Source organism: Kryptolebias marmoratus, linkage group LG17 (genome assembly GCF_001649575.2).
Source record: "Kryptolebias marmoratus isolate JLee-2015 linkage group LG17, ASM164957v2, whole genome shotgun sequence".
Lineage (NCBI taxonomy): Eukaryota > Metazoa > Chordata > Actinopteri > Cyprinodontiformes > Rivulidae > Kryptolebias > Kryptolebias marmoratus.
The window spans coordinates 25,475,150-25,497,086 of NC_051446.1; the positions used below are offsets into that span (position 1 = coordinate 25,475,150).

The window sequence follows — 21,937 nt, forward strand, 5'->3', positions numbered from 1 at the left end:
CACCTGCCCTCAGCTCAGTAGTTTTCCAGTCAGCATGCCACGCCCACTTCACCTGTTCCTCATTACCTGTCAGCCCCAGCTGTAGCTCATCGTCCACTCACCCTCCGACTTTTGTCACTCACCCGCTGCTGGTTCATTGCTGTCTGTTTTCTGTTGGTTTGTTTGCTGTTGGCTTAATGCAGTGGTGGGCAACGCTGGTCCTCATCCTGCAGGTTTTACCTGTTTCCCTGCTCCAACACACCTGATTCAGAGGTTAAATCACCTCTTCATGTTCTGCAGAAGCCTGTTAATCACCCATTGGTGCAAATCAGGTGTGTTGGAGCAGAGGAACAAGTAAAACATGCAGGATAGTGGCCCTGAGGACCAGGATTGGAGACCCCTGCCATAATGCCACAGTCAGATAAATTAGATTTCAACAGGACTCTGCACTCTGGGTTCATTTCCCTCACATCTGATACATATTTTGGGCTACAACATGCTGCATTTAAAGGACAATACGTTTGAGTAATAACTAAAAACTCATCCTTCCATCTTCTTCACCCAGGGTTTCTGCAGAAGTCATCTAAACAAACGTAATGCTTTTTAAAATGTTTAATGTGAATGCCATATATATATATACACACACACACACGCATAACCAACAAGGAACACACAACCATGTGTACAGTTTCAAGAACACCAGTATCAACTCGTGGACTTTCCTGTAGTCAATGCAGGCAGTGCACAGGTTTGCGTGTGCACCCCCTGGAGGTGTACAACAATGCAGACCTTGGTATTAAATTGTTGCTATGGCTCTACCTCGTTACGTAACTGAAGTTGGCACCAGGGTTCAAACTCGGAAGCCCTGATTCTCCCACGCCAAAGTTGTGGGTCTTAATTGCCCTATCAGAGGGCAGATTGTAGGGAGATGACCTGTGGTGAAGTGGGAATGAGGTAATGGGTTAACCAAGGTTTTAATTTGGTTTATACTTAATTAGTTTATTACTTTATACTTAAACTAAAAGCTAACGTCTCTGTAAATTATGCAAGCAAGAGGTTCAAAGGGTCTATAATAAAGTTCAGAGCTACTATGGGATTATTTTTAACCTTTTACTGTTCACATTAATGTTAAATAATTAATGAGAAATAATTTTCCTTGGAAATGCTTAGAGAGCCATCTTGTTCCGATGAGGCAGGATGCATCATATAATGCACAACAAGATCTAATGAATGTTTAAAAACATGTTACCACAAACTGGTGTTACATAACCTCAGAAAGAAGCAGAATGATTGATGTGTGCACGTACGTGCACATCTCATGTTATGGTTATTTCGCAGCACTACTCCTCTGCTCCTCAGTCATTTAACAAATATTTCTGATTGGAGACATTGCTGCTGGTTAGAGAAGAAGAAACACAAGAAACACTTTATTCAGCAAAAAAAGTAAGCAATATGATATATATTTTTTAAAAGATCCATGAAGCAAATGTGACCCAGCTTGAATTGTCTTCCTCTGCACCATCTCAGCTCTGAACCGTCTAGGGGAAACAGTTTTTCGCTTCACAGGTCGCCTCTGTTTTGAGACATCTGTTCAGACGAGCGTGCAGACTAATCACAGAAGATAAGGAATATTCAGTTCTGCCAAAGTAGTTAGAAAACCCATCTAGCCTCTAGGAAACAGGTTTTGAGACATTTTAAACGGGAACATGTGAGCCTTATAAACAAATTCTCCTCAAGGCATCCAACCCCCATCGCTGTTGGATAATTTCTTCATAATGTTCTCAGCATTTTTACAGTTATGTTAAGGTAATCTTTTCAGAACCTCATTTATTATTTCACCAGATTTCGACTGATCAGGTCTCGGGTCTTGCTCGATGTTTCCCCGCTCTGATTGTGCAGCGTTGTTGAGGCTGTCGTGTTGTAGAGTGAAAGTCACCCGAGGTGCTTGCTGACCTTGCTTTATGTAAGTGATGTATTTTTATTTAGCTTCTGTTTTCAGGAATCCATCACATGGTAACAATTCTCCAAAACATGTTTCACTGAAAAAGATTTCCCTCACCCCCCCAAGCCCAATTAAACAAGAAAAAGGCGATTTGAGACTGGGATCAGAACCAAACGGTAAAGTTGCACCATCAGAAAGAAACTTTGATGGGTTCACCTCAATTTTTTCAGTCTAGTTCACACGTGTCAAACTCAAGGCCCGTGGGCCAGATCCGGCCCTCTGTAACATTTCATCCGGCCCTCCAGTCTGGTTCAGATCGAGTCTCTGATTCTTATTTTGCTTAAAAAAACTGAAGTTTTCTCTGACAGTGACTTAGAAGCCAACAATATATAGTTTTAATTTCTGTATNCATAAGAAATGACTGCTAATGATGAGCTTTTTGAAGTTTGATCTATTTGTCTGTGTTCATTAAAGTCTGTTTGCTCTAAATTCTGTATAATCTGTAACTGGGAAAAGGTCATTGATATTTCTATATGAATGATTTGACATAATACATCTAAAAACAAGGTTAATTTATGTAATTTTTAATAAATATTGATCGTAATTAGCCCTTGGCTCGGACCAAATTTTTAATTTTGGCCCCCTTGCGTCTCTGGGTTTGACAGCCCTGGCTTACAGGACACAAACAATTAACTTTGCAACAAGATACAAGCTTAGGAAATCTTCAGTTTATCTTTTGTGTGTGTGTTTTTCATTTAGATCATCTTAGATTTCATTTAGATTACCCCAGCTCATATTTTAGATATAGTTGTGTGTTTTGACTCTGTATTTTTGTGTAAAATGTTGTAAAGCACTTTGTATCGCCTCGTTGCTGAAAAGAGCTATATAAATAAACTTGACTTGACTTAAATATTATGGGATCGTCATATAAGAATCAACTTTCTCAGATTCACAGTGAAGACAGTAATCAGTTTAACTTCACTTCTTCCAAAGTTATTAAATCTTGTTTGACAAACAAACCAAACACCAACATTTTTACTAATTAGCTTATGTACTATTACTATCTAACCCATCTATCTAAATAATCCAATAACTATAAATAAAATCATCCAGTTCATCAATAATGAGCTAGCGTTAGCATTAACCTCAACTAGCTTGCTGCATCGGCCATTTAAACATTAAAAGGAGTGATAACCATTTACAGCTATTTTTCAAGTGCAGAACTGTCATGAAGTTTATGGAAACATTAGGAAATATTTCTTTTGTTTTTAGAATATTTATTTTAAAAATTCACATTTAAATGCATGTCTTTAATTAAATTCAGAGTATATTTCTAAATGACATGTAGGTTAAAGTATACAAAACATTAAGGGCAGTGATAACCCTTTACAGATATTTTTCAAATGCAGAACTGTCATGGAGTGAAGTTTATGACATCAATCCAGAACTTCCTGAGGTCAAACAGAAACAAAAAGTCTAAAAAAAATGGATTCATATATTATTTATTTTCTGCTAGTAAAATCCAATGAATATATACCCCCCAGGTTTTCAAAATAAAACAGGAAATAACACTAATGCTCACAACATAAAGCACAGAAATATTTCCACAAAGAAACCTCAAAAACAAACCAAACAGAACCTGGAGAACCAGATCCAAGCAGGAAATTACAAAGAACAAACCAAAACCAGAGCTAAAGGCACAGACACCAAGAAGAAATCTACATTCACTGGTTAACATGTTGTAATATTAGGCAAATATTTGAACATTATAAATGTGTTTTTCCTTATATAATCTTCCATATACCCACAACCAACGAGTCGTTATCACAGGTTCATACTGAGTTCATGTGTTAGATGAGTGAAACATGCAACAATAATCATGAAGGACAACAAACCTGCAGCTACAAACATGTCCAGAGCTAAACTTTCAGGTTTATAGTGATAATCTACAGAAACTCTACAGTAAGTCAGCTAACATGCAGAAAAACATCTTAATATATATTTAGGCTACAAGTCAGTATAAACCATGGACTGTATTCAGTCCACCTACAATTAAATTTAAAAGACAATAAAATCAAATCTGAAGCTACTAATGTTTTTCTGTTTTTAAAAAATCCCCTTACTGGCAAAATCATTCAGCAACCAGAAGAATTGGTTTGATTTGGTCATTATTTGGTCCACATGCAGACCAGTGATGGGTAGGTAGATGGTTTGATTTTCAGGTAGCTGGCAGATGTAACCAGCACCACAAGTGGAGCAATAGTGTTATCAGGCAGTTGCTGTAGTGTCTGAATAAGTGCAAACAGAGAGTGAAGGTCTGCAGACTCAGAGGATGCCTGGTAGGAACATTAGACTGTATTCCCAGCACTTTATGCAGTTTGATGGGGTCATATTGTGAGTTTGCATGACATCAGGTGATCTATTTACAGTCACATGACCTTTCTGTTTCATTCATTCCACCTCTCTGTTTGTGTGCTTATTTTATTTATCAGTATTAGTCAGTGAACACATAGAGACTGAGGCAGACCACAAACCAGAGCATCACACCAGTCAGTCCTAAAGACAATATTCAGTTGATCCATGGCAATAATATCTACTAAAATTGCACTTTATCTCTAATTTAAGACTCAAAATCGGGATCATAGTTACTGTTCCACATTGAGAAGATTACAATTAGGAACACAGTGACTGCTGGAAAATAAAACATCATGAAAATCTTGTTGATTCTTTTAGCCATTTTGGTCCAGTAGCCTTCCTGCTCCTCTTCCTTCCCGTCTCTGAGGAGAGTCATCATGTTCTTCACATCTTCCAGCTCATCTAAAACACTTTCCAGTGTGGAAGACTCCTTCAGTTTGCTGCTGCGGGCTCCTGTAGATGTTTTTGTGAACATTAAACACATATACTCATGTTGCTGTACAAAACAAGACAAATTGCTGTAGCTGTCACCTCATCTAGGAAATGACTGCATTCTTATTTGGTCTCAGATTAGACTCAGGAAAGATCTGCTCAGAACGTGACTGATGGGAGACCAATAAACTGTCTATAAATTATCTGTCTGTGACTGAACATTAAACTCTCTGTTATATGATTGTTACTGCCTTTAACTCTCCTTCCACCAACTTCTTTAAGGCCCCCTGAGTGAACCAAAGGAGCCCAGAGATGTGCAGAGACTCAGAGGAGATACAGACTTGTAGAGGACTACAAGTAAAAAAAAAACATGCACAATGTAGGTTTTAGGAGGCTCTTTCAAACAATGCTTGTGTTTTAGAATATCATTTTGTTTATTGTCTCAGTGGCTTTAAAGAACAACCACCTTCACATTCTGCCAAAAAGAAAAATAGAAATCTACTTTCAGTCTAAAGAAGTCTGGATGTGTTTCTTTGAAATGAGTTTCCAGATAAAACCATTTACTGTTATGGTGCTGGTCTTAACTTGGTCTCCAGTCCTGAGAATCATGGTCTTGATTTATTCTGGTCTTGGTATGAACCATAACACTAATGTCCAGATTCACAAAAAACTGTACAGCACATAGTTTCTTCTCCATCCATCATGGATGGATGGATGGATGGATGGATGGATGGATGGATGGATGGATGGATGGATGGATGGATGGATGGATGGATGGATGGATGGATGGATGGGTCTAAAGGTACCTTTATGTTATTAAACAAATGACTGGAATGATTTGTAGAATCTATGTTTAATCTCTCCACTACAGCAGCTCTGGATGTTGGTTTTGTTCTGTTTAATACCTCGTTTCTTCTTCAGGTTTTGTTCTTCGTCTGTTTTCTTCTCTTGTGATGAATCGTCTCTGTCGATCAGATTCATCACCAGAATCGTCTCCAGCACGCTGAGCAGCATCAGTGAGAAAATCCCAATGCAGAAGATGGCTGAGGGATGGGAGAGGGGCTCATTAATGTGGACGCTGAGATCTGGGTGAGTGAAGTGAGCTGTATGAGGGGGTTATTTTTACCTATCAGTGGAATTCTGTTGGATGAGCTGGGCAGGATGTCATTGAGAAGAAGCTGCATCACCGTGACGGCGAGCAGGACAGTAATCTTGAAGCCGAGCTTCTCTCCTCCGGTGTCTGAAATCAGGAAGGAAGCCAAGTCCAGACACAAGAAGAAGAGGATGGGCAGCAGGAAGTTAGCGATGTAGAGAACAGCTTTCCTCTCCATTGTAATCTGCAGAAATGAACAAAATAATATGTCAAATGTGTGAAATTCATCGTCAACAAACATCCTTTCAACTGAAAAGTATCAAAATCACAGAGCAGACTTTGGCGTTTGTTGAAGATGTAATGACTGGTGTCTCCCTCGTGTCTTTATCTGACATGCAGCCTAAATCATCAAGACTGTTTTCTGCAGTCATCGTCATAAACTCTTGTTTGGATGTTATTGAATGCTTATTTGGCGTTTCTGGCTGTAAATCCCATTTCTTTACACGGTTCTTACAGTTTGGTCATAGATATTGACTCCAGTTTCCACCCACTTGTTTTTCATTTGTTTTGTTGTGTTTTTTTGTTTTCAAGACATTTTGCTGTAAGTTTTTTGTTTTGATACTTTGATGCCCTCTTTGGTCGACCAAGCTTCCCTTTTCAATTTAACAGTTGAAAGAATATCTTCCAAGAATGGTGATTCCATATTTATTTGTCAGGGCTTGTTCAATACTTCTACAGCTTCTTGAAACTGAGATCACTCTGACTGCTATCTGCTGCAGGTAAGAAACTGACTGCTCATAACTACTCCACACAACTTCATCTGAATAAATCAATAAAACAATATAATGAAGGTACAATGTGGTTAGATGTTGGCAACAAAATAATGTACATGGTCACAAAAACAGATTTTCAAAAACTGTCCATTTAAAAAACCTTGAAAATCTGAATATTTTACTACCACCACACCAAACTTTAGCTCAGTATCTGCAAAACTGAGCTAAAACTTTTAGTTACTGTCATTTTTGTGTGTAGATGTACATCCAGAGATTACTTTCTGAGAGTTTCATTAAAATCTGTTCTCTGGGTCATGAGATATTTAGCTATTTAGCATGGCCGACGAACACACATGGACAAAAACAACAACAAACAATAAAAATGAACTCTGTGTGTACACACTGAAAGTCAGACACAACTCCTATTAATCTAAAATCTTCTCAGATCTATGTTTGGTTATTTCATCTTCTATCTGATTCATCAGATATAAGTTTACGTCAGAGTGTAATTACAAATACTTACAGTGAAAACAATCCTGTATTGTTTCAGGTTTATAAGCCTGACAGTCCTTTTGTCAAACGTTATGTTGACAAACCGCCACTCGTACTGAGCCTTCATCGCCTTTCTAGACTGATTTGTGAGCCATTCATCGTTGTATGGAGGCAAAATACATAATTCATCAGCTAGGGTGGAAAATACAAATAACTGTCAGGTTTAAAAGCAGTGTAGGTAAAAGTTTTTACAAACTGTTACAAGTGATGGCAGAAAGTTAACTTTTACAACACAAACTGTCAGCATTCATTAATAAATATTTTTCAACCTTAATATTTCAATAATAGATTATTGTTGCCGTCAAGGACAAAACTTGAGAGGATATGAACGCTGAGGACAGTAATCTGTCACATAAAAACAGGCTCACATGAGTACACGATAGACTTGAAGGTAAGATTGCAGCTCTGGGTGTCAAAGGGGAATTTGTAAATGCGCATCTTGCAGGTGGAGACGATCACCTCTTCAGTTCTCGATTCAACATAACCATCATGGAACATCCTAAGATAAGGACTTGGAGGGTTGTTGCTCCTCTCTATCCTGTATGGAAAAAAAGATGCATGCATAATGGTAATTCAACCTTTAGAGTTTACACAGCATGACAACAAAACAAAAAATTACGAAACTAAAAGTAAACATAAGGTGCAGGATTTGTGACAGTCTCTGTCTGATTTTTCTATCAAATGTAGCATCAAGAAAATAATCAGTCAGTCTTGCTCTTTTTAAACCAAACCTCTGATCATAAACTGCTGTGGAGCAGATTAAGAGTTCATCCTTTGTTACCATGGTGATCCATGTTGCCTCCTTCATGATATTGACAACCTGAAAACAGCTGGAAAACGTGCTAATCTTAGTTATTAGTCCATCCCCTGCCAACTAATCTGAACATTGTTGTTGTTTTGTGCTTATTTTAATTTTATTCAGTTTGTTTTACCCTAATTAATTCAATTTATTATATCTTAGTTTGGTTTTCCTTAGCTTTTTTTTAGTATGACTTAGTTTATTTTATCCTGCTTTATGACTTTAGTTGAATTATCTGAATCAGTGATCTGCAGCCTGTGTGCTTTTGATGTTAATCTGTGTTTTCATGATGAGTTTTTATTTTTGTGTTTTTATGATGTAAAGCATTTGAACCGCCCTGTTGCTGAAACGTGCTATATAAATAAATTTGACTTGATTTGACTTGAGCAGCAGGTTAAAGGTAAAGAATATAAGACCGTCTCCAAGCAGCTGGATGTTCCTGAGACTACAGAAGGTTCAGGTCCACAGGACTGGAGACAACCTCCCTGGAGATGTCCACAAGAGGACAACTGAAAGCAAACTGAAGAGACAATAACACAAATGGTAACCAAAGAGCCCAAAACAACTTCAAGAAAGACCAGAGGTGAACTCCAAGGTCAAGTGTGTCCACAGACCCAAACCAGAACCAAAGAACAGAACCCTGAACCTACAGGGGGACATGGAGGAGGCTCGGTTCTGTTCTGGTCCTGGTTCTGTTCAGGGTCCAATGAAATCTCAAGACTATCAAGGCTTCCTGGCTCAGAGTTACAGAAATCACCTGATTGGATCAAAAGGTTGAGCAACAAAACATTAGGTTAATAATACTATCCTTTTTTTAATCAAGGCCAGTTTCTTTAGTTGTTTTTGAATAACTCTGTTGGGGGGTTATAGTACAAATTAATTATTACAAATTAGTTAATTTAATTAAATAAATTAACAAAATACAAATTAATTTATCCACATCTGCATAAAATTCCACAAACATGATTGCCAAATAAAATCTCTTTAGCTCTCAATTCTGAATCCTAATTGGTTAATTACACTAAAAATAAATAAATAAGAAGCAACTACTTGACTAGCTGTGGTTTAATGCACTGGTTGGAGTTGGAACCCATTTTTGTTGTCATGAAACAATATATCCAGGGTCTTCAGATGCTCTACAGAAATCAAAATCTATTAAAAAATTATTACTAAAAACATATTTTGCCTCAACTATTACAACAAAACAGTAACCATGAACGAATAAAAGCTGCAAACAGGTTGAGGCAGCTTGTTTTGTCATTGTGTTTGTGTTTTACTGGTGTATTAGAAGTGTTTGTATTTAGCCTCTGCTACTGCTGTTTGTGGCTCAGAAGCTAAAATGTTTGGGAAATATAGGATTAATCGATAACTAATTCATGAAAAGTCTCAAAAGGCTTGTAAACTTGTGACCACACCACTCAGCTCTCCATTAGGAGTGATTGTTATAAAACAAACAGAAATGATGGGTAAAAAGCATGCATGTGCTTTTTAAACTTACATTTCTGCAATGATTATATCCGGCTTCCACAAAGTTTCAGTTGGAACTTTTATTTCATCTATTTTGCAGTTATTCGTTTTATTCCACTTAGTGAAGTGATTCGTCCATATCTAAACATCCAAACGTCGAGGAAGGTGGGTGAGAGCAAAGAAAAGAAAGGAAGGATTTGAGTTTAAAATATAACTTAATTTAAAAAATGAAAGAAGAGGTAAAAAGCGCTGTCTTGTTTATTTTTCCTTTTAAATAAAACTCACCATTTGGGTCAAGATTTGTAGAGTTAAAGTTTGATCAATTTCTTTCTGTGGACAAAAAAGATACAGTATATGTGAAAAAATAAAATAAAACTTTACAACTTCTCTTTAATAAACTTTACAAGCAAGCATAAAGTAGCTGCTTAGCCAGACAAACTGTAAAAGACGAGTAAAGTCTGTGGGAATAAAAAAAAAAAAGTTTGCAGAAATTTTTGAAAGATTAGACGGCTCAGATGTCAGTGACACTAAGTGGTAAAATCCTCCATCTTAACCTGTGATTGTTTAATCTGGGTTTAGAGCTCCAAACAGGTGGCAATAAATAAAAACAAAACAAAACTCATCTTACCACATCCAGGATGGCATGGATCACTAATATGACTTGTACGTTGACGGCATCACTGTGACGTTTAACAGGACGGATCATGGTGTACTGATCGCTGTTTTTACCCAGGTTTAGGTGCTTTAAAATCTGCTGTTCCGTGCAATAATTGGCTGAAACAATAGTCAGACACATTCTGCGTCAGTTCATTTGAAAACGGTCGTCCTGCTTAAGTTAACTAAAGAATAAAAACGATTTCCACGCTGGACTTTTTGCATCGAGTTGTGCCTCCTGTGAACGTCCTCTATTCGTAAAATAAATACATAAAATCCTGTTAAACTGAATAAATAAACAGTGCAATCATGCTCAGCTGTCATCAAGTTAACAAAACATTTTGTACATTTAGGTTGATGAGTGTTTTGGTTTTACCTGATTGGTTCTCTGAGCGCTTACAGGACTTCTTCTGAACATCTGTGACGGCCATCCTCTCTGAACTGAGAGTAATTCCTCCTGAGAACCAAAACGCAGACAGGTTGTTGTTCAGTCTCATCATCTGTATGTGATGGGGATGACTCTCAGCTACCACCACACCAACACGTAGCTCAACATCTGTAAGACTGAAAGTCGATCAGCAGAATCAGACTGAGTGCAGAAGTCAATCAGATCTGCATCCACTCATTACTTCCTGAGCGTTTCATTGAAACCAGCTCAGCGGTCCGGTCCGTGGGTCTCTGGGTTTTTTGATGTTTTGATCCTGTTGTACCAGTTCCACAGTTCCATGCCACAGACTCTCTGTCCTTGTCCCAGTAGTTTTCCACAGCCTTGCCACCCCCCCGAGTTCCACGCCTCTGCAATCACTGCCACCATCCTCACCTGTTCCAGTCACTACATAAGCTCACCTCTCTCAGCCACTCATTGCCAGATTATTGAAAGGTCTTCACCAAGTAGATGTCCAGCATTCTTCCAGAGTTCATGCCTGCCTCGATCACGACCCCTTCCCTGCACCTCGCCTCTCGCCTACTCCTCATCGGATACCTTCTTGGACTCTGCTCCATGGCCTTCGACCTCGCTTCCCCTTTTTGGACTACGCTCTCCGGTTCGTACTTTTCTGGATTTGGCTGTTTCTCTCTGACGTCCCGGCTTTGACCCCTCGCCTGTCTCTGGACTCTCCCACTAGCCAAAGCCCCCTCCTGAGAGACCTGTCCTGTCCTCGGTAAGCCTACCTCCTCTGAGGCTCCCTCCTTTCCATCCAGAGGGTCCCGTCCCGAGTTGTAACATTCCTACTAGCTTAATAGCTACAATAAACATCGTAAAACTTTGCCTGTGTCTGCCTGTTCTGAGTCCTGTTTTGCCAAGTCTTGTCACCTGTTTTTCAGTTTCGGTTATCTTTTTACATTTCTGTCAGGCTGTTTTCTGTTACCGGTTCAGTCAGGCAGTCAGATTTCTGTGTTTTCATGTCCCGTGGTCATAGTTCTCCTCAGTTGCTCTGGCTCGACACACACTACCTGTCGGTAGTTTAATCTACTCACCTGTTTCCACTTCCCAATTACCCTCCCAGCAGATATAAGCTCCCTGTTTCCCCTCTGGTCTGCTCAGTCCTGTTTTTGTTGCCTGTAGCTCAGAGAGTCGTTTTCATTAAATTTATTTATTGAATTCCTGCTGTTTGTCTCTTGCTTGAGTCCTCAGCCACAACTGTCTGCAGTCGTGACATTGTGAGACATGTTGTAACAGGCAAACAAACACACAGGCAGTTACATGATTGCCCACCTCTTGTGGCAGCAGATATTGACCTACGATATCCAGCTTGGTAAGCTCGAGGGGAAACTTTCCAGGAGAACGATGACAGAAAGAAGTTGTTGAACATGTAATTGTGGGTTATTATCCTGTATTCATGTACATATCAAAGTTTTCATGGTAAAATGAAAGATTGTAAGTCGGTATCATTCCTGGACAGAGGAAGGCTCGATGATTGTAAGCTTGAAGAGAAAGAAAAACTGTCTGACATATAATACAAATAAAAACAGAATGCTGCAGGAAAAAATGACTACGAGCAGAAACATTTGAGCTTACCTACGAGCAGAAAGAAGAGGCCTGCGAGGATCATGGCTGCGAGACGGCAGAGCTTCTGATCCGTCTGATCCTTTTTTCTGGTGAATAAATGTTATTTGAGTAAAAGATGGAAGAGTAAATGTCTCACTGTTCCCTGATGGTGGAAACATCAGAAGCACTTAACAGTTAATGGCTCACTGATTTTAGATTCACTCAGAGCGACTTATTGTGACAATCAGTTTGATCTACTGTAGAAAAATAATCATAAATAATTCATCCAAATCTCACAGACGGACGTATCAACACTGCTGAAAACATGACCTCCTTGGTGGAGGTAATAAAACCTGCCCACGTTTGATTTTTTTGTCCATAATTAAGATTTAAGAGCATTAACAGCTCAGCTTAAAATCATTTATTCAGTGACAATGACAATACAACACTAAAAGTCTATAAATGCAGTAACTTTACTATTTGATCACTTTTTAACCTCAAAAACTACTTTATATATTAAATTTTCTCGTTCCTAAGAAGTTTGCTTAGCTGAGGATTTTAAAACACATTGGGTTTATAAATTTAGGTGTTTCTGCAGTTTTGTAGAGTTCACCTGGAGCTTGCCTAACTTCTTTTTCCTCGTTTTAGTTTCGTCACTTTGAGGAGGAAGGTCTGTACTAAAACTTTGTCTGATGGAAAAAAGATATTTTAACCGTTTGCATCTTGAGAAAGCTCCTCAGATGAGAAGCGGAACGTCTTCAGGAGTCCAGTTGTTGTTTTTTAACCTTTTTTTGGATTCACCGTGTCCTGCATGACTGAGAATCTACAGCAGCAAACTTCAGATTATTAACAGAATCTGATTTTGAGGAAAAGGAAACGTTGGTGGAAAATGAACTCGAAGTGCTGAAAGCTCTCTGGAGCTCAGGGCTTGAGTGTTTATTTTGGTTTAATGAGACATTAAAGTAACAGGAAGAAAATAAAAACACTTACAGTAAATTAACTCCTTTATGATCCTATAAATCTTATTTGTTTGCGACAGGCTAAATTTGTTAGCAGGATCTCATAAATATAAACACCACTAATCATTAACTTTGACCTTTTTACATATGTGAAGGCTTCACCTTCATAAACATCTTCAACCTGCAGCTTTAAGCTTGCAGCTCATAGTTTTTTCACTTTTTTTAGTTCTTTATCATCCTTTATGACACAAGGAAGTATTCAGTGATTCGAGCTGGTCTTATTGCTTGTCTCTCTTTTTATTTTGGTTTCACCTGCAGTGATGAGTTCAAGGCTTCATGTTCAGGTTCCTCCTGACGAGTCGATGGCTTCATGTTCAGGTTCCTCCTGTTGTGGATCAAAAAGAACTTCAGATATATCAGGACCAAATACTTCCTGCAGAGTTCAACGTGTTCCTGTCCAGCAGCAGCAGAAGGACGTCTCTCACATCGTAGAGTTCTGGAGGTGCAGACATCACATCTGTCCAACAGCTGGAGACGTTCCTGTGTTCTGATGACTGGATGTGATCGTTCAAACCTGGACAGAGTCCTCAGGTTCTTCCTGGAGGACGTCTTTGTCCAGAAAACCACCATGAGAAACCCAGCTGTCTCTCGGGTCGGGAAACAAGCAGAACCAGAACTCCAAGCAGCGAAGATTCAGTTCTTCAGTTCTTTAGGTTAATGCACAACATTTACCTTTGGTGTTTGTTAAGAAATGTTTGTTTTAATTTTACACAACAAATGTTTGTCTGCTTTAAAGCTCTGCACATTTTAAATGATTAAATCGATACATGTAAAAAAGTACTACAGTGTTCATATCCTGTATGACAGTTAAACAGTGTCTTAAACAACATTCTGCATTTTCTTAATTTTAAAAAATATCCAGTATCGTCAGTTTAATCTCAAAATATGAGTGTTTTAATGTGAATTTAGAAATTAATACAGTGCAATGCAGTTTAAATACCATCATCAAGTACATAAACACGTCTTAAACTGGAGTTTAAAAAGCACCCTTTGTGGGTTATTACACATTCTGCATTATTGAAAAGAGAAATAAAAACATTATTTAAATTTTTAATTGTTGTTTTATGGACCTATTATCAGTCAGTCAGTATCTTATCTGCAGTAGACAGCAGTCAAAGATGTGTGAAATAGTAATTGCATCACCAGTTATGAAATCAACTTTGGTTTTGGCCTGGGTCAGACTAGCCATTAGCTCATCAGTTGGGTCAGAATTAACCTTTTTTTTCGATTTGAGGCTGTTCAGAGTGCTGTCTATAACAGGTTCATAAGTTTTCTACTTCAGATGATCTGAACTACAGCTTGAGGATAATTCATTTAAAAACTCTGTTGTCAGGAATCACTCGTGCTTCAGTTTTCTCCTCCTGTAGAGTCGAAGGCAGATGAACCGTATGGATCCAACTACAGCAGCAGTCAGTGTTATTAAAGCTGCCAACAGAAAGCATAAAACATCCACAGAATGATATGAGTACCAAGGCATCTTGTAGGACTCTGTGCGTAAATGCGCGGCTCCTTTGTGCCGCATGACGAACTCGGTCCAGAACACGGCCGTGTCCAGCGGGTGCATCGGCTGGTCCCGATGGAGGGCGGACAGGCGCTTCATGTTGTTTCTGTAGGACGGGTCGTTGAGGACTTCTCGCACTGCTTCCAGAAAGTTCTGCCTGGTGAGTTTTGCGACATCCACCAACTTGGCAGCTCCTCGCACTTCTAGTCTCAAAGCGTTTTCGAACTGGTCAAACATAAGAGGGATGCTGATGATGGGGACTCCGTGGTAGATGGACTCGTAGATGCCGTTGTTGCCACCATGAGCTACAAAGGCTTTAATTTTTGGGTGACCCAACAGGTCGTTCTGCGGCATCCACTTCACCAGAAGGGTATTGTTTCCCAAATTGTTGGGGCGTTGCCCGGCATGCCTCCATATGACCTTCTGAGGAAGTTGGGCAAAAGCAGCAGCTATTTCTGAAGTGATTTCTGAGGGTAAAGCTTTAATCAGCGTTCCTAAAGACATCAGGATGAAACCGTGCTCTCCTGAACTTTGGACAAACTCCTCCAGCTCCGTGGGTAAAGGCTTAGAGGGCTTACACTGAAACCCACCGATGTAGAAAATGTTCGGCATGGTCGGCCTGGGGAATTCAAACACAAAGTCCACCCTCATTAGCCAGATGTCGGCTCCTTGGAGAAGGTGGTAGAACTTCACGTCTGGACCGAAGTATTTGTCCATGAGTCTGTCATAGTGAGAGCACACGATCAACTTGTCTATCCAGGTGTTGAAGACGTAAAAGAGATTATTTTTGACTCTTTCCAAAAACGTCATCTTGTCAGTCACAGTGTATCCAGAAGTGGGAACATACGACGTTGGAGATGGCGCCGCCACAAAGTGGCCTTCCCCGCTGGTGATCCATTTCACGTTAAACACCATCGGCAGCTTTAGCTTGTTGGCCACCAGAACTCCAACCGGCACGCCGGGATCCAGAAGAACCACGTCAAACTGAGCGTCCTGCATGCTCTGCAGCAGAGTCCGGTTCTCAAATATTTCCTCCACCAACAAGCTGCCATCTTTGTGAATCTTTGACAGCGCAGTTAGCATCTCCCAGTAGAACTTCACGAACACAACGGGAGACGCCCCGTGCCTCTTGATCTCCAGCATCTTGACGAGGAAGTTCAGGAAGAAGTCCTCCTCCTCGATTAAGTTGGCTTGTGGCAGAGTGACAGTGATGGAGCGGTAATGAGGGGAGCGCTCTTTGACGTACCAGCTGGTACTCGTGCGGACCACAGTGACCTCGTGACCTCTGGAGTGGAGACTCTGAATCATCAGGTTCATGTTGACCCAGTGGCTGCCGTCAACTGGGAACACCAGAATCTTTCCAGCATGGACGCTGGGACCAGTCAGGAAGGACCAAGTCATCACCAGGAGGAAGAGAAAAACTCCTGGAATTCTCACCATCATCACCTCTGAGGACATAAATGGAAAATGATGTTAAATCCAGTGATAAATTAGCAACAATGAACATGTTTTTATTAATGAACATAAGTTATGACAACAGTCCAAGTTTTTTTACAACAACCTGTGTTTCAATGTGAGGTTCAGTGAATAAAACCATGAATGTATTCCCAGGTGAAAACAAGCTGAGAACTAAATTTATCATGTCTAAAGGTGTGTTGTGAACAAAACTATCAGCTGCAGTTATCTGTGAGAAGTTAAAAGTCACGATGAAAGACCTCTTAGACCAGGGGTCTCCAACCCTGGTCCTCAGGGCCACAATCCTGCAGGGTTTCCTTGTTTCTCTGCTCCAACACACCTGATTCATGGTTCAATCACCTCTTCATGTTCTGCAGAAGCCTGTTAATCACCCATTGATTCACATCAGGTGTGTTGGAGCAGAGGAACAAGTAAACCTGCAGGATAGAGGCCCTGAGGACCAGGACTGGAGACCCCTGTCTTAGACATTCAGGACCTCTTATTAACAGATCCAGGTGAACGTGTGAATACATTTGAGCCTGTATGGATCAGAGAAAATCCAGAATAAATTCAAACTTAAAGTTGTGTGTTGCATAACCATTCCACCCTGCAAAAAAGAAATAAATCATTAAAAGCCCAAAGTTAATAAGACAACCATGGAAACTTCTGACTGCAGAGGCAGACTTTTATGTTACCTGGACAGAAACTCAGAGAAAAAGTCCCAAATCCAACACAAGAATGTTGAACTGACAGCTGTAATTTAAAAAGGTTTAGTTCTTTGAGAGTACAACGCATCCATATGAGCAGTAATTTCAGGTGTGTTTGTTAAAAAGCTTTGTTTCTTAGCCTCAGAGCCGCAATAAAGCAATAAACATCCAGAAAACATTATAAAATGTTTGCATTTCTTAAATCCTTTCTGCAGCTCTGGGTTTTAATGTTTTCAAATATCAGGGTTCAGACATGAAATGACTGAACGCCTAAAATGTTGCTCAATAAATCAAAGTTCAGTAAAAGTGTGTGCAGAGACAGAATGACTGTCAGCAGATCCTGAAACACTCAGAACCACTCGGGCCCCGAGGCCGTCTCCTTCCTGTTTTTACGCCTGTTGTTCAGAAAGCTAAAGGAATGTTTTCTGTTATAAAGTGCTGTGTCTGCATCTGTCGCTGTGCTGCAGAAGAAGGGCTGTAACCTACCTTTAAAGCACTGAGGCAGAGGACAAAATGTTCCTTTTGGTCGAGCTGAGCTCAGCTCCTGCTGCAGAACCTGAACCCTGATTATTTAGTTACATAATGACATGTGGGAGGGTTATGGGAGGACCGGACCTCAAACACTGGTGTGCAGTATTAAATCGAGGAAAGAGAAACATTCTTCTCTCGCTGCCTCACCTCAACCTAACAGGATGTGTGGAGCAACATGTTTCAGACAAATAACTTAAAACTCTCACTTCCCAGAAGCTGCTAATTATATAAACATCTAATTAATTATTAACTATTTGAACTTTGTCTTTGAGAAAGATTGATTGCTGCACAATAAAAACATGTTATATTAGAGTTCTGCATCCGAAAGACGAGAAACAGCAACAGATTTGTTTGTTTTTGTGAAAAAATTTAAAATAAAAATACTTTTTTTATCTTAAAAGTAAATTATGTTTCAGTGATTAAAGAAAGTGTTTAAAAAACAAATTTAAATGTTTTTAACATTCACTTGTACCAGACTGCCATCCATCCATCCATCCATCCATCCATCCATCCATCCATCCATCCATCCATCCATCCATCCGTCCGTCCATCCATCCATCCATCCATCCATCCATCCATCCATCCATCCGTCCGTCCATCCATCCGTCCATCCATCCGTCTGTCCATCCATCCAACTGTTCATCCATCCATCCATTCATCCATCTGTTCATCCAACCATCCATCCATCCATCCGTTCATCCATTCAACTGTTCATCCATCCATCCATTAATCCATCTGTTCATCCAACCATCCATCCATTCATCCATCCATCCATCTGTTCATCCAACCATTCATCCATCCATCCATCCATCCATCCATCTGTTCATCCAACCATTCATCCATCTGTTCATCTGTTCATCCATCCACCCATCCACCTCCAGCTGTATGAAAGGAAACCTGAAGCCATGAGGAACGAGTCCAACAGTACCTGTCCAGTGAGGAAGACCAGGACGTCTCCTGGAGGCTGCGTGACGTGAATCTGCAGCACCGACACCACACAGGCATCCAGGTAGTCCGCCTCAGGAGCCTTCACAACAACAACAACATGTAAACATCTGCCTCCCTCTTTCAACTCAACCTTAAAGGTAAAAGAAGTTTTTATGATTCTTCTTTAATCCAAACAACAAACCATCTGAACTCCACCTTACCTTGGTGTAGAAGATATCCACAGGGAACCTCCTGCCTGGGATCCTGAACACAGGAGCGTCGTCGAAGAAGCAGGAGAACCGCTCTGTGTCCAACGTGGCGCTCGCCACCAGAACCTTCAGGTCCGGGCGGAACCTGGCGATGTCTTTAATGAGGCCGAACAGGATGTCTGTGTGGAGCGTGCGCTCATGAGCTTCATCGATGATGACCACGCTGCAGGGTGGAAGGAGCAGAGAGCGTCAGGAACCACCGACAACAACGTGACCGAGTCCCGTCTTCCCCCGGTACCTGTAGCTGGCCAGGTCCGGTTCTGTGAGGAACTCTCGGAGCAGCATGCCGTCCGTCATGTACTTCAGCACGGTTCTCTCTGACGTGCAGTCCTCGAACCGAATGCTGTACCCCACCTGAGCGACGGCAAGAAGAATAAACCAAACCTAGAGAAAGGCTGAGTGACAGCTGAAACCGAGCTGTTAAAGCTAAGAGAAGCAGAACACTAGCTAAAACTAGTTACAGTTAAGCTAAAAGCAGCCGAAGAAGAACCGAGCCGGTACACTGAAACAGGTTTCAAAGAGAACCGATCTTTATGCATTTATCAGGGGAAATATTTGTAAATTCAGCTAAATATTTTGAAAAGTATAGAAGTTGCNCATCCATCCATCCATCCATCCATCCATCCATCCATCCATCCATCCATGCATCCATCCATCCGTCCATCCATTTTCTGGATGGATGGATAGTCTGGTTATTTCCGATCACAGTGAGGAGGTAATGGGTCCAGGAAGGAAACCAGACCTTTCTATCCATCTCCTCCTGGTCCCAGACCAGAGAGGATTCATAATCCCTCCGGTGAGTTCTGGTTCTGCCCCTGGAGCCCAGAAAACCTCCAGAGGAAGGTGTCCAGGAGGCCACCTTGATGACCTCCAGGACTTCTAGGAAAATATTCTGTGGACTGACAAGACAGAAGTGGAGCTTTTTGAAAGGTGTGTGTCCTGTTACATCTAAGACTGCATTTCAGAAAAAAATTAAAAACATGACACACAGTCAAACACGGTGGTGGTAGTGTGATGGTCTGAAGCTGCTTTTCTGATTAGAGACCTGTGAATTCTGCTCTCTAGAATAACATCCTGAAGAAGAACATGTGGCTGAAGCTCACTTAGATCCTTCAGCAGGAAAATGATCCGAGGCTCAGCAGCAACATTCCTCCAAAGTTTATTTATAAATGATTAATCTACAGCAACAAATCTGCGCACAGACCCACCTTTTTTCCTCTTCATGTCCCTTTCTTGTGTCTCTCTATCATGTGAGATCTATTTCTGTTCAGGCACCACAGCAGGAAAGTTAAGCAGACTTGCTTCCTGAAAAAACAAGCCTAACCTCATTGTTTAACTGCTTCTGCTTTTTCTGTGAGGTCATGATGTGTCGGTGAAAAGGAAACAGCGCTCAGTTGTTTGCTGAGTGTGTGTGAAGGCAGGTGAATATGTCCCATTTACAGACATCTCTGCTGCTCCTGGTCTTCGCCGCTGCCTGCTCTCTGTGTGCGGCTGATGTTGGAGATTTCACCCCGTGTCTGCACTTCTTCTACAGGTCCTGGCCTCCTAAAGGTCTGGAAGGGACCCCAATCTGTCAGCGGTACAACAACTCGTATCGCTTTGCCACATTATACAGTCGGCCTCGCCGCTCGCCGTGGTTCTCGGGTTATTTGTACACAGTCCCCACAGGAAAAAGGCCCAAAGCCAGCTGGAAGTACGAGCCTCAGGTAAGAATATATTGAAATTTACTGTCCGGTCCTTTGATTTACAGTAAAACATTCTGTGTGAGTGCAAGGATCATGTTTACAGGAGTAACAGGTCACTATAGCTTCACTAGTTGATCATTTTTTAAATAGGTGCACATCGCAGTAAATAAAGCAAAACCAGGAAATGAATCCTGAAAAAGGAGAAGTGATCATTATGTCCTTACAGTCAGTCAGTTCCGCACAGGTCTGCAGCATTCAGTTTATCCATCCGATAACCTGCAGCACAAAAAGGACGTGAACGCTGCTGCTCATAAACATTCAGCTCAGAGAAATATGCTGACAAAAATATTGTGCAAATATGTTGTTTCTGTGGAAACCACAGTGGCACGTTGGCTGCAAGAAACTAAACGGGTGAAAGGGCTTTATGCAATAAAGCAATGATCAGAAGAGAGTTGCATTTAATGAAAAAGGCTTTTTTTAGTAAAATACTGTGGTGTAACTACGCCTTACTGAAAAGCAACAAAAACCAGCTTTATCAGTTTTACTTCTTTAGTTAAAACAAAACAAAAAGAATCAAATACATTTTAAAAAGACATCAATGTGTGAATTGTGATTTTTAACTGCATCAGGTTATTTATTCAAACATCACACTGACTTGTTTTGTTTCTTGAACAAAAAGCTGTGCATGCATGTATTAATGGTTATATAGTCTTTGCATTTGGAGCAAGTGAGTTACAACGATTCCAGTCTTTTACTATCTCTGTTTACTCTGAAACAATGACAGTAAATCCAACTTTTGGTCATCCAGCAGTTTTCCCCCTCTGTCTTACACCCAGCTGGCCTACCCAGGAGCAGATGGCAACATGGCGCCCTTCCTGCCACAACCCGTGGACCTGAATGTGGTGGAGAGCCAGGCGGTGGAGCTCGACTACATTAACTCCACCTTCTCTCGCGGACATTTGAACCCCAGCCTTCACCACCAGACCCACGCGTGCCGCTCTGCCACTTTCACCCTCACCAACGTGGTTCCTCAGAGGATAGGCTCTAACGATGGACCCTGGGAAATCCTGGAGCAGACCGTCAACATGACCTTATCAGCCTACTGTCTTGGAGAGGCCTACGTCGTGACTGGCATCATCCCGTACAGGGGCAAAGGTCCGTGGATCAAGAATCGCGTGGCAGTACCAGAGTACATGTGGTCTGCGTACTGCTGCCCGAGCTACAACCACAGCCTTCCTGAAGAACTGAGAGACAGCTTCCCTACATTCGCTGCCGTTGGACGCAACGACCAAAACAGCACCGAGGAGATCGTGCCGATAGACAAGACGGCTAAGAAACAGTTCAGGGGATACGATGTGAGACAGATGCCTCTGAAAACCCTCGAGATGTACCTGAAGGACAGGTTCAACACTGTCATCAGTGTCTTTTATGAGCAGTGCGCTGAATCAAATTGAGCCTAAATGTCTGAAACAGAAAATACAGAGTTGATGCTAATTTTATTTAATTAAAAACTTATTTTTTACTTGATCACAGTGTAAAAAAAGACAATAAAATGCCACTGGAGGGACGAGGAACACTTTATCTTCATTAATCTGCCATTTGATGTGAGAAGATTTGGTTGATTCAGACTGGATCTGACCCAAACTAGAATTACAGATCCAAACCCAAACCAACATACTAGAACTAACCCGGACTTTAATCTACCAACCGACCCAGACTGGCACAAACTAGAAACACGCAGCAGCTAATC

General features: G+C 40.8%; 4 protein-coding genes across 6 annotated transcripts; 1 reads left to right on the forward strand and 3 right to left on the reverse strand.

Annotated features, from left to right (window-relative positions):
- Positions 1–4,541: 4,541 nt before the first annotated feature.
- On the reverse strand, positions 4,542–10,158 carry LOC108248984 (5-hydroxytryptamine receptor 3B-like). The gene is made up of 7 exons (XM_037980943.1): positions 10,081–10,158; positions 9,484–9,593; positions 7,555–7,724; positions 7,158–7,318; positions 5,895–6,105; positions 5,674–5,811; positions 4,542–4,789 (listed from the first exon to the last, which is right to left on the reverse strand). Exons 1-7 carry the CDS (start codon positions 10,156–10,158, stop codon positions 4,542–4,544), a joined length of 1,116 nt encoding a protein of 371 aa, XP_037836871.1.
- A 3,821-nt stretch (positions 10,159–13,979) lies between these two features.
- Positions 13,980–19,741, reverse strand: LOC108248977 (UDP-glucuronosyltransferase 2A3-like). Of its 2 annotated transcripts, none has more exons than XM_037981007.1 (2): positions 19,711–19,741; positions 13,980–16,061 (listed from the first exon to the last, which is right to left on the reverse strand). In XM_037981007.1, exons 1-2 carry the CDS (start codon positions 19,724–19,726, stop codon positions 14,449–14,451), a joined length of 1,629 nt encoding a protein of 542 aa, XP_037836935.1. In that variant the 5' UTR covers positions 19,727–19,741; the 3' UTR covers positions 13,980–14,448. The 2 variants fall into 2 exon arrangements, with proteins under 2 accessions (XP_037836935.1, XP_037836936.1); XM_037981008.1 differs by lacking the exon at positions 19,711–19,741 and adding an exon at positions 17,262–17,380.
- On the reverse strand, positions 18,139–18,969 carry LOC108248978 (pre-mRNA-splicing factor ATP-dependent RNA helicase DHX16-like). The gene is made up of 3 exons (XM_017438066.3): positions 18,741–18,969; positions 18,455–18,665; positions 18,139–18,333 (listed from the first exon to the last, which is right to left on the reverse strand). Exons 1-3 carry the CDS (start codon positions 18,797–18,799, stop codon positions 18,154–18,156), a joined length of 450 nt encoding a protein of 149 aa, XP_017293555.1. The 5' UTR covers positions 18,800–18,969; the 3' UTR covers positions 18,139–18,153.
- Positions 19,742–19,859: 118 nt separating the features above from the next.
- LOC108248990 (endonuclease domain-containing 1 protein-like) lies at positions 19,860–21,763 on the forward strand. Of its 2 annotated transcripts, none has more exons than XM_025011093.2 (2): positions 19,860–20,208; positions 20,996–21,763. In XM_025011093.2, exons 1-2 carry the CDS (start codon positions 19,997–19,999, stop codon positions 21,639–21,641), a joined length of 858 nt encoding a protein of 285 aa, XP_024866861.1. In that variant the 5' UTR covers positions 19,860–19,996; the 3' UTR covers positions 21,642–21,763. The 2 variants fall into 2 exon arrangements, with proteins under 2 accessions (XP_024866861.1, XP_017293567.1); XM_017438078.3 differs by having other exon boundaries at positions 19,863–20,208; positions 21,024–21,763.
- The last annotated feature ends 174 nt before the right edge of the window (positions 21,764–21,937 follow it).

Coding starts and splice junctions, on each gene's coding strand:
- LOC108248984 (XM_037980943.1), bottom strand. CDS start 10,158: ATGATCCGTCCTGTTAAACGTCACAGTGATGCCGTCAACGTACAAGTC. Junction 7,725..9,483: donor GATATAATCATTGCAGAAAT/GTAAGTTTAAAA, acceptor TTTTCCATACAG/GATAGAGAGGAGCAACAACC. Junction 7,319..7,554: donor CAAGTCTATCGTGTACTCAT/GTGAGCCTGTTT, acceptor TTTCCACCCTAG/CTGATGAATTATGTATTTTG.
- LOC108248990 (XM_017438078.3), top strand. CDS start 19,930: ATGTCCCATTTACAGACATCTCTGCTGCTCCTGGTCTTCGCCGCTGCC. Junction 20,209..21,023: donor GCTGGAAGTACGAGCCTCAG/GTAAGAATATAT, acceptor TCTTACACCCAG/CTGGCCTACCCAGGAGCAGA.
- LOC108248978 (XM_017438066.3), bottom strand. CDS start 18,799: ATGACGGACGGCATGCTGCTCCGAGAGTTCCTCACAGAACCGGACCTG. Junction 18,666..18,740: donor CCGGACCTGGCCAGCTACAG/GTACCGGGGGAA, acceptor TCCACCCTGCAG/CGTGGTCATCATCGATGAAG. Junction 18,334..18,454: donor TGGATATCTTCTACACCAAG/GTAAGGTGGAGT, acceptor GTTGTTGTGAAG/GCTCCTGAGGCGGACTACCT.